General features: G+C 32.8%; 1 protein-coding gene across 3 annotated transcripts in view; it reads right to left on the reverse strand.

Annotated features, from left to right (window-relative positions):
- The window catches only part of LOC149801844 (uncharacterized), a 115753-nt gene that overhangs the window by 93208 nt on the left and 5598 nt on the right, over positions 1-16947 (reverse strand). For all 3 annotated transcript variants that reach the window (XM_089956214.1, XM_089956215.1, XM_089956213.1), the window contains exons 3-9: positions 15897-15979; positions 12627-12945; positions 10933-10965; positions 9576-9745; positions 8863-8994; positions 3531-3623; positions 1073-1100 (exon numbers count right to left, since the gene is read on the reverse strand). In XM_089956214.1, coding sequence (XP_089812340.1) covers positions 1073-1100; positions 3531-3623; positions 8863-8994; positions 9576-9745; positions 10933-10965; positions 12627-12945; positions 15897-15979 — 858 coding nt within the window. The remainder of the gene's footprint in view (positions 1-1072; positions 1101-3530; positions 3624-8862; positions 8995-9575; positions 9746-10932; positions 10966-12626; positions 12946-15896; positions 15980-16947) is intronic.

A 16947-nucleotide genomic window follows, 5' to 3' on the forward strand; every position in this document is an offset into this window, starting at 1 on the left:
GCTAGTTGATCATGAAAATGTTGTGCATATCTTTAACATAAAGGAATTTATTTCAGTGAATGCTATCCTACTTCTGTGTGTGTGTGTGTATATATATATATATATATATATATATATATATATATATATATATATATAGTAAAGAATGTTTATAATGTTTTATAGAAGACTTGGATTTTTAGAATGCTATAAATGAGAAACATTATTAACAATTAACAGTATGAATAATTTATACTGGTATGATTACTGTCAGAACTTATATGTAATAATAATATAAATGTTCAAACAACATAGATTTGCATAAATACATATTATCATGAGAGAAATAAATGATAAACCACTAAATTTTACCCTCTGATGTCAGCACAAGCTGGCAGATCACAAAAATCATTTTTGTGTGAAATGTCTGTTTAGTGACATAATGGCAAGTAAATTAGTCCTTTATTTATTGGGATGGAAAAACTTTGTCAATAGTCATGTTTTTTAAATTATTACGAGATTTTTGTTGCCATGTTTTTCAGTAATATGCAATTCCATGTCGCACTCAGAGTGTAGATACAGTCTAAGGTCTGATGAAGGTTGATTTTTTTATTCTAATACTGACAGTATTTTTGTATACCTACATGTGTATGATGCTTTATCCATTGATTCAGGAACTTACTTTTTCTAAAAAACTCAATTAATATAATTTTATTTCTTATGAAAACTGACCCATGATTGCTGGCTTTAGATATACCTTTTGTAAACCCGTGCTTTAGATCACTAGGCCATAGAAGTATACTGAGCTGTAGAGATATTCTGTAGACTAACTGTGACTATATATGCTGTTGAGGCATCTAAATGTAATAGTCTTTTATTCAAATAAATGGATAATTTTCCTGCTGAAATTGTGTATCATGTGGTGAAAAGATTCTGACATCTTCTTCATAGCTTATTTTATTATATCTTAAAAAATGTTGAGCTATTAATTTTGATCAGTAAATTTGAAGCTTTGATTAAAAGAGAACATTTATTTTTTCAAAAGGATAAAAGATATGCAAATGATATTTGACACAATGACATGTCTCTGAACCTGCAGCAACCGCTGTTTGTAGTTCAGCCTGAAATGGAAAGAGAAAAAACCCAATCACTAAACAATAATATAATTTTGCATCAAATAATTTCTATCTATAGTTGATCTGTCAAATACTTTCTTTCAAAGGAAACAGCACATCAGATGAAGCCATAAATCACTAGCAAAAATTGTAAAAATCATATAAAATGTTTCTTTTGATATACTGTCACAAAACTGAATTCATATAACATCAGTTTAGTTGTCTATAAGAACCAAGTTAGAGCTGACTCAAATAACTGGTTATAATTCATTTTCAACTGGTTGTTTACTTTATTTGATTTGAATTCAACCAGAATAAACCCAGAATGGTACACTGTGACTCTTATATCTCACCATCAGTCTATTTACTGAATGACAAATAATATCCATAACCTATATGACACTTCAGAAAGATGACTGTAAATGAATGTACTAAAAAGACCAAAATATAAGACTGTAACATGAAGACACAAAGAAACTGATCTGTTGTTAAATTTGTTTGTATCTTTTTTCAATAAAAATTTTATAATCATTTTTACTTTCTAAGGTAAGTAAAGTACATAATGTCCTCCAGGCTACTTTTATTTTTATCAAGACTTTGTGGTGTCAAAAAATTCAAAATTCATCCACCCCTCAACCATGCCCTTGCCCCTGACACCAGCCTAACATCATGCTTTCTTAATTTAATTTATTAATACAATTATTACTGACAAAACCTGATGAGTTTTATTCATAGTGAATTTTTTATACTAAATATCAATCTTATGGATACTTCAAAATTGATCCACATTACAAAAATGTATTTATGGCAGAAATAACTATTTAATTATTTAAACTCAGCACAATCATGTGACCCTATAGAGAGAATGTTCACCTATTAATTTTTGTACTCTAACCATTATTAGTATTCATTTATTTAATTTATGTCTCTGAATGTGTTCTTATATGTATGGACAATTACTGTCTTTGAATGCATGGAGACAATGTCTGTATTCTTGTATGTATGTACACAATGTCTATGTGTTCTTGTATGTATGGACACAATTACTATCTCTGAATGTGTTCCTGTATGTATGGATATAATTAATGTCTTTGAATGTGTTGTTGTATGTATGGACACAATTACTGTCTTTAAATGTGTTCTTGTATGTATGGACACAATTACTATCTGTTAATATGTTATTGTATGCATGGACACAATTGCTGTCTCTAAACAAATTTTTGTATGTATTGACACAATTATTGTCTCTTAATTTGTTACACTATGTATGGACACAAATACTCTCTCTCTCTATTTGTTCTTATATGTATGGAAACAATCACTTTCTTTTAATGTGTTATATTATGTATGGACAATATTACTGTCTCTTAATGTGTTTTTGTATTATCTCTGAGTTTTGTATGTATGGACACAATGTCTCTGAATGTGTGCTGGTATGTATGGATACAATTACTCTCTCTGACTGTGTTATGGTATGTACAGACATGATGTCTCTGAATGCACTTTTGTGTGCATGGACACATTTACTGTTTCTGAATGTGTTCCTGTACATACAGACACACTTACTATCTCTGAATGTGTTCCTGTATGCACAGACACACTTACTATCTCTGAATGTGTTCCTGTATGTACAGACACACTTACTATTTCTGAATGTGTCCCTGTATGCACAGACACACTTACTATTTCTGAATGTGTTATTGTATGCACAGACACACTATCTCTGAATGTGTTCCTGTATGCACAGACACACTTACTATCTGTGAATGTGTTCCTGTATGTACAGACACACTTACTATCTCTGAATTTGTTCATGAATGCACAGACACACTATTTTTGAATGTGTTCCTGTATGTACAGACACACTTACTATCTATGAATGTGTTCCTGTATGTACAGACACACTTACTATTTCTGAATGTGTTCCTGTATGTACAGACACACTTGCTATCTCTGAATGTGTTCCTGTATGTACAGACACACTTACTATCTCTGAATGTGTTCCTGTATGTACAGACACACTTACTATCTCTGAATGTGTTCCAGTATGTACAGACACACTTACTATTTCTGAATGTGTTCCTGTATGTACAGACACACTTACTATCAATGAATGTGTTCCTGCATGTACAGACACACTTACTATTTCTGAATGTGTTCCTGTATGTACAGACACACTTACTATTTCTGAATGTGTTCCTGTATGTACAGACACACTTACTATCTCTGAATGTGGTTAGACTCATACTTCACTTATTCACAAATAAGATCAATGAATGTCCACAAGATAGGACTGAGTCCAAAACTAAATAAATATTATATGTTTTATATGTCGTTTGTTTGATAGTCTACTGTACAATTACGAAGCCAAGCATAACATGTATAAGATATTATTAAGATGATTTGCCTGACATCCACGACAGTAGCTAAAATTACCTTTTCTTTTTCCAGTCTTTCTATTTCAGTCCTACTATGTATCAACAAAACTTTCTTCTCTTTCAGTAGTCTATTGTTTCTCTCTGCCAGACTCTGAAGTGAAAGCAAAGAAACATTACACCAGTGTCATAATAGGCTAAATCACATGACCAATATATTATTTCAGCATAAAATCCTAAGTATTTTCTCCATATTATATAGTATAATATGGGCAAGGTGCAATGTCTGAGACATCTAAATGCATTTCAAACTTCTTTCACCACACCTTATTGATCAAAAAATGTTTTTTTTTGTCATGTGAAAAAAACGATTATGTGCATAACTGAAATAAAATGAACAAAAATCATCAAGTAGTGTAAATTTTTAGCTTACCAAAGCTCACAAATGACAGAAGTTGTTTCACTCTTTACATAATTTTCATTTGAAATGAGCACTAATGTAAGATCTTCTACTTACTTAGAGTGAACCCGCTATCTACCAATTATACTATACATGAGGAGGAGAAATCTAACAGAAGTTTGGTCTACATCACAGTCTTACCTCTTGGGTTAAATTTCGAAGTCTACAAAAATTCCTTATACAAAGGGATTTTCTCTAAATTTTTAATATTTCTATTAAATTTATTGATTTATGGTACACAAATTTATATTAAGACCCTAACTTTCCAAGCATTTTCAGAATTAAGTTGCATTTGGAGCACACCAGTAGATGAAATGTAAATGGGAACATCTAAGTCATCATTCAATGGATATATCTTAGTCATCATTCAATGGATATATCTAAGTCATCATTCAATGGATATATCTTAGTCATCATTCAATGGATATATCTTAGTCATCATTTATTGGATATATCTTAGTCATCATTTATTGGATATATCTTAGTCATCATTCTATGGTCATTACTTAGTAACCGTTCTACTAATATATCTAAGTTATAATTTTATGGATATATCTTAGTCATCATTCTATGGATATATTTTAGTCATCATTCTATCGATAAATCTTAGTCATCATTCTACTCATATTATCCAAGTCATCATTCTATAGATATATCCAAGTCATCTTTCTACTAACATATCTAGGTCATCATATTATGGAAATATCTTAGTCCTCATTACATGATATATCCCAGTCATCATTCTAAAGATATATCTTAGTCATCATTCTATAGATATCATTCTACTGATGTATCTGAGTCATCATTTTATGGAGATATCTTAGTCATCATTACATGATAGATCTTAGTCATCATTCTATACATATCATTCTACTGACATATCTAAGTCATCATTTTATGGAGATATCTTAGTCATCATTACATGATATATCTTAGTCATCATTCTATAGATATCATTCTACTGACATATCTAAGTCATCATTTTATGGAGATATCTTAGTCATCATAACATGATAGATCTTAGTCATCATTTTACTGGTATTATCCAAGTCATCATTTTATAGATATATCCAAGTCATCATTCTACTGACTTGTCTTAGTCATCATTCTGTTGATATATCATACAACCTGCAACTTACTAACATATGGCAAAAGTAAACCAAAAGGATGGATTGTTTGTATGAATGACTCTGTACATCATTTACAAAATGTATTTAAATCTAACAACAAGATCTCACAAACTAGCATGCTGAAAATATCCTAGCTATGACCTTAGAAGACCAAACTGCTATTCTGTTGACTTTTTTTGTTCATATGATTTGAATATGTAGATATTTTTGACATATATTAATCCGATTAAAGATATATATTCTTATTAATTTCAATTAAGACAAATCTAACAAAGTTTGAAAATAACATTGTCACAACAAAGTAAAACTACATGATTTTATTCAGGTGACCAGTTCTGAATGAAATGACTGCAATTTCTAATGAAATGAGCTCTCCAGAATAAGCCAAACAACACGCCTACCATGTGTAAATATTATCTATGCATGTTTATTTTGTTATACTTCTGTCAGGAAGAAATGACAGCTGTCTTTACTTTCTAAAGTATCCTAATTTTTTTAAGTTTGTGATAAACATTAGTAACAAGAATACACAGTCAATTAAAAACAATGACTTACATATACCATAATTTCAGACATTGTATTTTAAGAAATCTTTTGCTTACACTGGTACAGTTTGTAGCATGATAATATTTCCACTTTAAGAAAAACTTTAATAAGTAATCATCAAAACAAACTGCTAGCTAACCATGTCACCCTGAATAAATAATGGATATTATTAAATAAGTGATATTATTAGGCAAATTCAGTACATTTTTGTTCCCTGCCTACTATGGTAAGGTCACAAAGGTCACAATAATAAAATCTCTAACCTTCAAGACAGAGCTGTAAAGTTAATGAGCAGAAATACGTTTTACAGCTTTATCTAAATGGGTATTAGAGGAAATGGCAAAAAATGGGTAAGAAATATCAGTGATCTTGACCTTGAAGAACCCTGACAGTTATATACAAGATATCATAAGTACCACCATGTTGGCTAATTCTGCACGTTGGGTAATTCTGCACAATGATACGTCATTTCTGAAAGCATTGGACCACGTGTTATTTTTGTTCAAATATCCATTTTGTATCAAGAAAGAAAGATCATACTTTAATTAAGGAAAGTGATATTCATAAAGTGTACAAAAATATCCTGCATTTCAACTCGAAATGCATATGAAAATGTGATTTCTAAATGTCAACATGAAGACCCACTACATGACCTTCTTGAACTGGTAACCCAGCAAATCTGATTTACTATGTATCTTTCAGAATCATACAAATAATACATTATATAAAAGATGGAAATGTATACCTTAAAACACTACTGCATATGAAACAAAGTTTCCAATTTTGTAAGAAGTTGTCCCACACGTACAAAATCGTCTGCTACCCAACGTGTCAACTTGCCGTTAGAACATAAACTCTCAAGAAATTCCCCGGCGTATAGTCTGTTTCTAAATTCTTTAGTAATTTTCCCCCTAAACAAGACATTGTAAACACATTAATCCTATTCTTTATTGTTTCTCTTCCACATAATAGCTTATTTTTTTATAAGATGTTGAACTTTACTAACTTTTTTACAAGATCGGTTTAGTTTGTTTAATATCTCTTGAAATTTATTGGCATTGTTACGTTGAATTTTGTAAAACTAGCTATAAACCTGACTAATTACTCAACTGAACTTCTGACAGAAATAGTCCAAAGTAATGTATTTCATTTATATAGCCCAGTGGATAAACATTACACCTTTATAAAGCTGTGCGCAGAATAGGCCGACATATCGTGAGTCAGGAAAACACACGGGTGGCATCCCCTGTGTCCAAAATTACTATTATTTTGAACAGAATATTCTGGTGACAATTGCCTCTTTTCAAATGGTAAGCATTGCTGTATTTTATTTTGGTCAATTGGTCGAATTCGGTATGTGTTTTGCTTCAATATAGGAGATGGAAACCTTAAGTGCGCAGAAATGCCCAACAGCATTGTATACCATGGTATGTCTCTATATCTCAAAAAGATTTTATAGTATAAAGCAGAAACTAAAGAAACCTTATAATACTGATCTGTGACCTTGACCTTCTGAACAAAACCTCAAACATGAAATGCAACACATCTTCTAGTGATAATATAAAAAGCTGTTTGAAAAATGAAGGGCAAATGTGACTGGTGACCTTAACATTGGTGGCATGTGACACATTTTAGTGATATACAGTTATAAAAATTGTCATCCCTTCATCTGAAATGGCTCTAAAAATGCATAGTGGAATTGAAAGCATAACTGAAAATCCATGACACACACAGATAAGATTCCCAATGTGGTAAAGAACACATGTACTAATGATGACATTTATGTTTAACAAGCTGCATCACTTAATTTTAAACAAACTATATCTAGCTGCAACCTTGACCTTTAAGATATGACCCCCAGAACATGGTAAACAACACCTTTTAGTGATGATATACAACTATACCAAGTTTCATCTGTTGATCTCAAAAGGCTTTATAATTACTGAGATGAAGGAAAAATATTATGAAATGCAAAAAATAATTAGTTATAACCTTTACCTATCTCAAAAGGCTTTAAAACTATACTGAAGAAGGAAAAGTGTAATGAAAATGTAAAAAAAGGAAGCAATAACTTTGATCTTAAAGATAGAAAACTCCAATGTGGTGTGTGACACACCTTCTGTCAAGTTCAAGTATACCAAGTTTCAACAATAAATTTCAAACAGCTTAAAAGTTATAGCACAGAAGGAAACGTGTGAAGGAGAATGTAAAATAGATTTGTGACCTTGACGCTGAAGACAGGATCCTACTTTTGGTAGTCACCACACCTTCTAGTGATGATGTATATATGTTCCAAGTGTCATCCTCTAATCATCTCAAATGGTTTTAAAGGTTCAGGAAGGAAGAGAAAGTGTGATGAAAAATTTTAATACTGAACTATGACATTGACCTTGAAGACAGTACCTCCAACTGGTAGGCAAGACACCTATTGATGATGGATGTAAACACTGTTACTTTATCTCTTTTCTTCAAAAAGGTATGGGACAGAAGCATTGAATAAAAAAAGTTTTGTAATAATCTGCATAACTTGTACCAATTATAGTGCCAGTAAGTACTGCATTTACCCATATATGACTCCACCCAACAGCATACAGCACTGGTTCAAACATGTGTTGGTCATTAAAAATCTGTACCCATTTTGTGGAACTTTTTAATGTTAGATATTTGTAATTCTAAGTCACTTTCTTTGGTTAAAACTGCTTTTAAATGGTATATTGACCAGGGTAAAACAATGTTGCAATCAAATATGTTATTATTATTGCAAATTAGTTACTGTTATTATACTACAGAGTAACTAAGGGCGTGTCTGTGATGCATGTACATGTGTGTATTTAATGTTCCTTTTTCTTTTACCCATCTAAATATTGGATTTATTTAAGAGAATGATTTTATCACTGTTGTATTTACTGTCAGTATATTGAGGCCTACAATTAAGAATGGTGAATTGTAAATGTATAACCTTATTAAATATTGGATAATAATAATAAAGTACTGCACAATGTGATGACAGATACTGTCATTCAGAACAGTGTATATGCCATTCCTCATTCTAATATGACTTCGCATGAGTAAACTATGAGCTAATGGTGCATTACATAACTTCTCAGCTGGTCAATGCAGTTCATACTTGAATACATCATATAAAAATCAGTTTGGTAAATAAAATATTCTTACAACAGAAATAGGATTGATGAGATCCTACTGTATTATATGGATTTCTTATTAATCATCACAGATTCCTAAATGATAATAAGTACCTCAAGCATCTCCTTCCAATAGTTCTCTTTTCTCTTCAGTTCTTCCCGATGAAGGTCAATCACCTGGCGGAAAGTGCCCACTTTTCCACTATACTCACCTCTCAGACACAACACAAACTTGTTGAATTGATTCTGAAAGATGACAGGGAGGAGGATTATTTCTTTCAGCTGCTTTTTTGTTTAAAAAATGCAGATATATTAAATGTCTTCTTTTTGTGACCTAGTTTGAATGGGTCATTTTAATGACAAAAAAAGTTATTTAGACAAGTAGGAAGTTGTGCCAGTATACTATATCTCAATACTTTGTATTAGTTTTGCATAAATGGCATAAAACAATGTATGTATGTGTATCCATTTATCTATCTATTCAATGCCATTTATCAATCCTCCAACCATCTATCTTCTATTTATTTAAATATCGACAGTATGTAGGCATCAAACAATTTAGATATACAGTAAACAAAATGGATTTTGGTTTAGTTTGCTGTTTTCTGGCACATCAACACAAGTAGGTTGTTTAGTGCTGAGGTAACTGAAGTAAAGTGCCTTCCCAAACACTAAGCCACTGTGGCTCTCCAGTAAACAAAGATGGACAAAAAAGTGATGAAATAAGAAAAGTAGCAGATGATAAAGAAGAATACAACAATGATGATGGGGATAATATGATGATAATGAAAAAGATGAACGTGAATTAGACATATTTTCCACAAGACCTGTGTCTCCTTTTCTATTTCTTTATACTGCAGCTGGATTTCATGGACAATAACTATGTGGTTGCTCTTCATGTTTTTCATGTCCTCCATAATTTTTGCTATGCACTTCTTGGCATATAGGTATGGAATGTAGGCATGCTTGACTGGGGAGTCTTCATCTTCATCCTCCTCTGTGGATAGAAAGCAAGCAGTACTGTAATTGCTGGCCTATAAGTCCATGTGGATCATAAGTTGAATACGCTAATTTTGTAAATTTTCCATCCTTCATCTATATACATAAATCAATGTAGAGTAAAATATTAGACTGGCTTCATCTTTTTCACTAGAACTTCTGGTTTCATGAATGTTAATAATATCACTGTATGCTATTCCAGATCACTGGCAATTAGGAAACTGTACCACTGATGCAAATATACATTTTCCACAATTTTGTTTTCAAGAGAGAGAAAGAGACAGAGAGAGAGAGACTGGGAGAGAGGCAGAGGCATAAGTATTCCACTGCATTTTTCTTTTTGCAACTTGTGATCAAAATAAAATATGGCCTGATATGAGAGAGATTGCAGCCCTTCCTCATGCTACTTTGTACCTTACTGCCCCTGTTTAGCTGAAGCTTTTGTCAAAGACCGACAACAATAATAAAATATTAAATGGAAACTATAAAAATAGATACCATACGCCTTTAGTTTCAAAGATATATAACTTATATTTAAATATTCAAACATATAGACTAAATATTAGGTTAAATCCCAATAATGACAATTTAGCATGGATTATTAGTTCATTTGCAAAAACAACAAACTCTCCATTCCCAACAAATAAGATTACCCATTATCAGCAATAGCACATACACTTCCTGTAGTCAGGCAGCATTTGGTTTGATTTTTGCAAGTAGTTGCTTTGAATTGCTGTGACACTTCTGTCGGTGAGAACAGAAGATGTCACTGGTTGAGAAACTTACACGAGTAAGCCCTTGGCATTTACTGTCATTACACATTACACATTACCATATTCACAATACACTAAGGGGAGCCTAATTTCCCTATTGGTAGCATCATTAATCTGATCTGGTCTGCTGAATCTTGCCCTCAAACAGGTGGAGAATTATACGCTTTAAGATCTGCATGGAGTTAGAATTATATGATGGTTATTTAAATGCATACCTTACACCCTTTACCTGTAATTTACACCAATGCAGCATGGTAACTTACATTTAATTAGATCTAAAATATAATATGGACTGGCATATACTATAATTACTATTGATAAATACTGATGCAAAGGAATGAAAAGTTGTGCTGTTTTCAATATTACATCTGGCTGCAGTGTTTTTAAGTTACAGAGTAACCGTGAAAAATACCTTTTTCATTTTGATTTCTCTCCACCCAAGCCTCTGCAAGTAAATAATAAAAACATTTAATTATTTTGCTACATTCAATGTTAAAGTATTCTTAATTTTCCTGTTTGTAAAAGACTATGTGGAACTGACTCATTGCACCTGATTTGTTTTGATGGAATAACATTTGAACTTGGTACAGATAGTTTTCAAATGACATTATAGGCTTTTAAAATTATTTCCCTTGAAATTAAATTCTGCAATCATGGGCTTTTATAATAACTTTCTGGGAAATCACTACCTGCAATCATAGGCTTTTAAATTATTGAAACTGAAATCACTGTCCATGATCATGAACTTTTATAATTTGTTCCCTTGAAATTACTTTCTGCCATCATGAGCTATTGTAATTACTTGTTTGGAAATCACTGCCTGCCATCATGTGCTTTTATAATTACTTGTTTGGAAATCACTGCCTGCTATCATGTGCTTTTATAATTATTTCCCTTGAAATCAACCCCTGCATTCATAGACTTTTATATTCATTTCCACTGAAATCACTATCCTCCATCATAAGCTTTCATAATTACTTTCTTTGAAATCACTGCCATCATAGGATTTTAATTCTTCCCTTGAAATCACTGTCTGCAATCATAGAATTGTGCAATTACTTCCCTTGAAATAATTACTCCCCTTGAAATTACTGTTATCTTTAGAGCCATTCTCTAGTAACAGACATGGAAAAAATTTAATCCACAAAAATTTAGATAATCTTAAGTAGCCATTAAGTTTTGGAAAAATATGAATTTATTTCAGTGTACAGAAAATAAATAATGGATGAAAAATCAAATTTCTTTGGCTTTTTAAAAAAATAAAATGTTACGATTACTATTCATATATATCAATAATAATGCTATGAAAGGTTGATCCAATAAATGGTGGACACCTGTTTCTAGGGGAGGTAAATCTGAACCCATTTTTGAGCTTCGAAATATCCTAAGTCTTTAGTGAAATTAATGCTACTTATACAATATATTTCAAGAACAAGCATCTTAATTCAATTTAAAACATTATATGAAAGAAATTTATTAACCCGCAAAAGTCATTGATTAATTTTTGACAGCTAAGATCTACTGGGTATCTAATATCTGTACATATCTATTGACTAAAAAATCTATATCAAGGATTGAATAATAGACTAAAAGCAGCAAGCACTGTAGAACATGGCATATTAATTATTTTACTATTACATGAAGGGACTGCTCCAGTGGCCAAGTGGTTAGAATGTCTGCCCTGAATGCAGAAGGTCATGGGTTCGAACCCCGGCCGAGTCACACCAAAGACTTCTAAAAATGGTACTAACAGCTGCCTCGCTAGGCACTCAGCATTAAAAGGTGAGTGTTAAGACTGGTCGGCCTGGTGTCAGGATAATGTGACTGGATGAGACATCATGCAACATGTCTGCGGCATGATGCCCCAGGCATCACTTTAAACTGCCACACTGCAGACATCACAGTGATATGACTGGAAAATTGTTAAAACTATGTTAAAAATCTAAATCACACACACACTATTACATTAAATTCTGAAGACATCATTTACAAATTGCAGACCTTGCTTTATTGACTAACTGTTGCACAAAAATCCAAACTTTGAAGTTTATAATGCTGCCAAAACTTCTTCCCAGCATAAATCATCTTATATATTTGCCAACATACCTTTTGTGGAACTAAATGACACATTTGATCTAAGGGAGACATCACTGCCCATATCCTCTTTGGCTCCATTCACTGGTTTCACTATATTCTTACGGAACAAGGCTGGAGTTCTGGGCCGATCTTCTTTGTCTGAATTATGAAGCATCTGTTCTACATGATCATTCTTCTTCTTAGACTTTGGAGTTTCAGGTTGTATCTGGGATGCAGTACTGCCATCTTTGGGCTGTGATTTGTTACTATCTTTGGATCTTTTATGTGTCTTATCTCTTTCTTTTGATGAATACTCATCTTTGGAAGGTGAACTTTCTCGAGTTTTATCCTAAAAGAAAATGTTAAAACACCATCGTGTTATTGTCTGTGATACATGTGAGTGTTTCCCGTGGAATTTACCTTTCGCCTTGTAGCCTTGGCTATGTTCAAAAGGCTAAGCCAAAATAATATTTTCACAAACTACACTCAAATCTATCTTCACAAGCCATGGATGATAATCTGTTATACTTTTTTATCACCCATGGCTACCTGTGTTGAGATATTCTCATTTCTCATGACTATGCATAAACCTGCTTAACCAATTACTGCAAGCATAAGGAAATTTTTCTTGACATTTGGAACCAATATCATCTATCATGTTGTTTAAATGAGCCAATCAAAGTTTCTCTTAGAAGCACAGTAACTTATTTATAAAATTTTTGTTTATGTGTACTCATAAAAATTAGAGAAGCTCAATACAGGTAGCCACGGGTGATAAAAAGGCATAGTGGATTATTGTCTGTAGCTTGTTTCAAAACCTGTCCTAATGGTCACTTTAATATAGCAGTCACCTGGCCACAATGCCCATTCCCATTTCCCTGTTGAAATTTCCTCTATAATAGTAACATCTCAAAGATCACCTGTTTTCTGCAGTCAATAGGCCAGGTATTACATACTTTCTTAATGTGATGCTTAAACATATCAATCATGCAAAATAAGCATTAAGGAAATGCCACATGAACTGATGTTGTTAGCATGCCTTATCTTCCTTATATTCACTGTATTCAAATCAACCTGTCTAATTTCTCCCATGCAATGTTATTTCAAGAATCTGAATAAATGCACTCTATTGTTCATAATTCATTGTTATGGTCAATACTAGATGTAGATTGTGGGGGTGGGGGTGGGGTGCACTGTCATACTCAAGTTTTCATCAGACAAGATTATTAGAAAACTAATTTTACCATGAATGTTCTTGAGTTCATCAAACTATTTTAATTCAGCAATTTCTATCATTATTCACTGTACAATAATAATTTTGGAGGGGTCCAAGCCTGTTACTGGCACTCCACCCTCCATGACAAGCATTTTGGAGGGGTCCAAGTCTGTTACTGGCACTCCACCCTCCATGACAAGCATTTTGTAGGGGTCCAAGTCTGTTACTGGCACTCCACCCTCCATGACAAGCATTTTGGAGGGGTCCAAGTCTGTTACTGGCACTCCACCCTCCATGACAAGCATTTTGGAGGGGTCCAAGCCTGTTACTGGCACTCCACCCTCCATGACAAGCATTTTGGAGGGGTCCAAGTCTGTTACTGGCACTCCACCCTTCATGACAAGCATTTTGGAGAGGTTCAAGCCTGTTACTGGCACTCCACCCTCCATGACAAGCATTTTGGAAGGGTCCAAGCCTGTTATTTGTGCTCCAACCTCCATGACAAGCATTGTTTAAATGACAACTTATAGGAGTAAATGAACTCATCTCTCCTCTGAAAATTATGTTAAAAATGCTGGTCTCCCAGCTAACAGAAGGTCAACCAACCACAGCAATCTTCCAAATCAAATAATACAAATATCTGGTCACAAAAACATCCACTCAGTTTAATAACTACAGTCAAATGAGTGCAAATCAGCACCTGCTTCTCATCTCAGTTCTCAACAGGACCATATAAAGTAACGTTTCTGCATCCAGTAATACTCCCTCAGAGAAATACTCAACAAGTGGAAGGCTATTTCTTCTGCCAAATCAGATACTGCATCTATGGTGAATGTCTGTGGTGGAATAAACACACTTATCAGTGGAAACGTTGTAAACAACTGCATATAAATTTATTCATATGCCATTTTAACTACTCCTAAATGGCCCAACCAAAAAAAAAACAACAACATGAATTTCAAGTGGGATCCAATTTTTGAAAATTTTATCCTGTTCATGACAAATGTTTTATTGATTAAGCTGCTCTCTTAAATTGTTATATATTAAAAATTAATACTTCTGAATGATATTTCTTATCAAACTGTTCAATACTGCTACAACTCTATTATGGGACTATTTTTTAATATGCAAAAATTTAAAGGAGCAGAATCTGAGCCATAATTAAATGCAGAAAATTTTGTTCCCCTTTTTCCTTCTTACACTCTTAATAAAACCTATATACATGTGATAAACAGAATCTTGAAAAGGTGATGATTTTAATATTGAATTTATGAAACTCGCTGAATAATTACAAGCTTTTGTTCACCTCATTTAATAAATTCAGTATTAAATCATTATCCATTTGATATCCTCTACATCAAGAGTGATGACTTAATTAAACAATAATACTCTGCTGATTGGAAAGTCTCAGTCAATACGAACAACCATCTCTGGAAACAGATTTTCTTAATTACTTTTTGTTGTGATTTTTAAATCTGGATTTCTTAGTAGTCTGCCAATAAGGCATGGCAAAAATTGTTTCTCTAAAAAATGTCATACTTCAAACTACAGTATCCTGAACTGACCCATTTGTGGTTTACCTTGGTTTGGTCGGATCTTTTATAACATAGTAAAACAGGTTGGTTATTTATTGGTATGGCAATTGGAATAAAGTGCTTTGCCCAAAGACACACCATTGTAGCCAAACCAGGCTGATTTCATGTTAGGATTTCAAACTGCACCCTAGCTGTGAGTCAAATATGCTAATCACTGAGCCACTGCAGCTACTGTTCTCATAAGAACATTTAATGACATCGCCTTTGTTCAGATGATTATTATCTAGTATATAATACCAAGGAACTTTATGTCTGGGTGCTAACCTTCTAGTCTGATTGAATAAAATATGCTTAGTCAAGTGTTTTGCAGGATCCAGTGCCTTACTCGCATCCATGTATCCCACCTGTATCTCACATCCAAAACAGTTAAAGCAAAACTTTAATGCCGACAATGCCACCATTGGCACTGCTGTGAAGTGATACTGATGTCCCCCCATTCATATGCAGGTGAAATAAAAACAGCAAGCTCCACAATCTAAATCATTTTACCTGTGTAGTATTGTCCTTCATGTTTTCATTAGTTGCTTCACGTACAGACACCTGAGAGCCCTCTCCTTCTGAATCAACCTTTTCTGTATTGATCAATGAAACAGTTTTTAATTAGCATTTCATTCCCACAATATTCCTGATAAGAGGAAACAAAATTTTGGTATTGTGAACTTATCTTACAAGATTTCTCTGGGTAGGGGATAAGGTGGATAGTCAAATAAATGTTTGACTAGGTAGGCACTGGATTATAATAAGGCAAATATATATTTATTAAATATGTGACATCTAATTCTTTACAAAAGACCAGGCCCTACATGTCAAGCTCACAATCAAAGCATATCCATTGTAAAAAAATTTGATGCAAAACTTATCATAAATTTTATGTAACTATGACTATGACCCCATGTTAAAAGGGGCAAGCATTCATGTAACCAAGTGCGTTTTCTTAGCTTCATAATAATTCATCTTATATGTAATTTATGAAGAAAATCCAACATGGGCCTAAGGAAATATAATTATTTTAACCAAAACCTTAGTGAAAATTTTCCATGAAGCCAAAGGTCAGGGAAGCATATGTACATATAACTCAATGAATTGTCTTAGCTTCATAATGATTTATCCCAAATTTGATGAAAATCCATTATTGGGCCTAGGAAATAAAAGCAACTGAAAAAAAACTTTAATCAGAACCTTAATGCAAATTTTCTATCACTGTGACCTTGAACACAAGAACAGTAAAGTCAGCAAGCATGTCATAGAATGAATTGTTTTAGCTTCATAACTATTAATGCCAGGAATGACGAGAATCTATGAGGAATATTAGCAAGTGAAAAAACCAAATCTTAACACAAAGTTTATATAACCCTCACTCAAAGTTAAAATTGGTGAGCAAACATCTGTAGAACAAATATTCTTAGCTTCATGAAGTTTCATGCCAAGATTGATGAAAATATATCTAGACTTTGGAAAATATATGCAAATGAAAACCTTGAAATAAAACCTTGATAATTTGTTGACACAACTGTCACTCTTGCTGCCATCATCAGAAAAT

The sequence above is a fragment of the Sinohyriopsis cumingii genome, chromosome 4 (genome assembly GCF_028554795.1).
Source record: "Sinohyriopsis cumingii isolate HCF-2022 chromosome 4, ASM2855479v2, whole genome shotgun sequence".
In the NCBI taxonomy this organism is placed as follows: Eukaryota; Metazoa; Mollusca; class Bivalvia; order Unionida; family Unionidae; genus Sinohyriopsis; species Sinohyriopsis cumingii.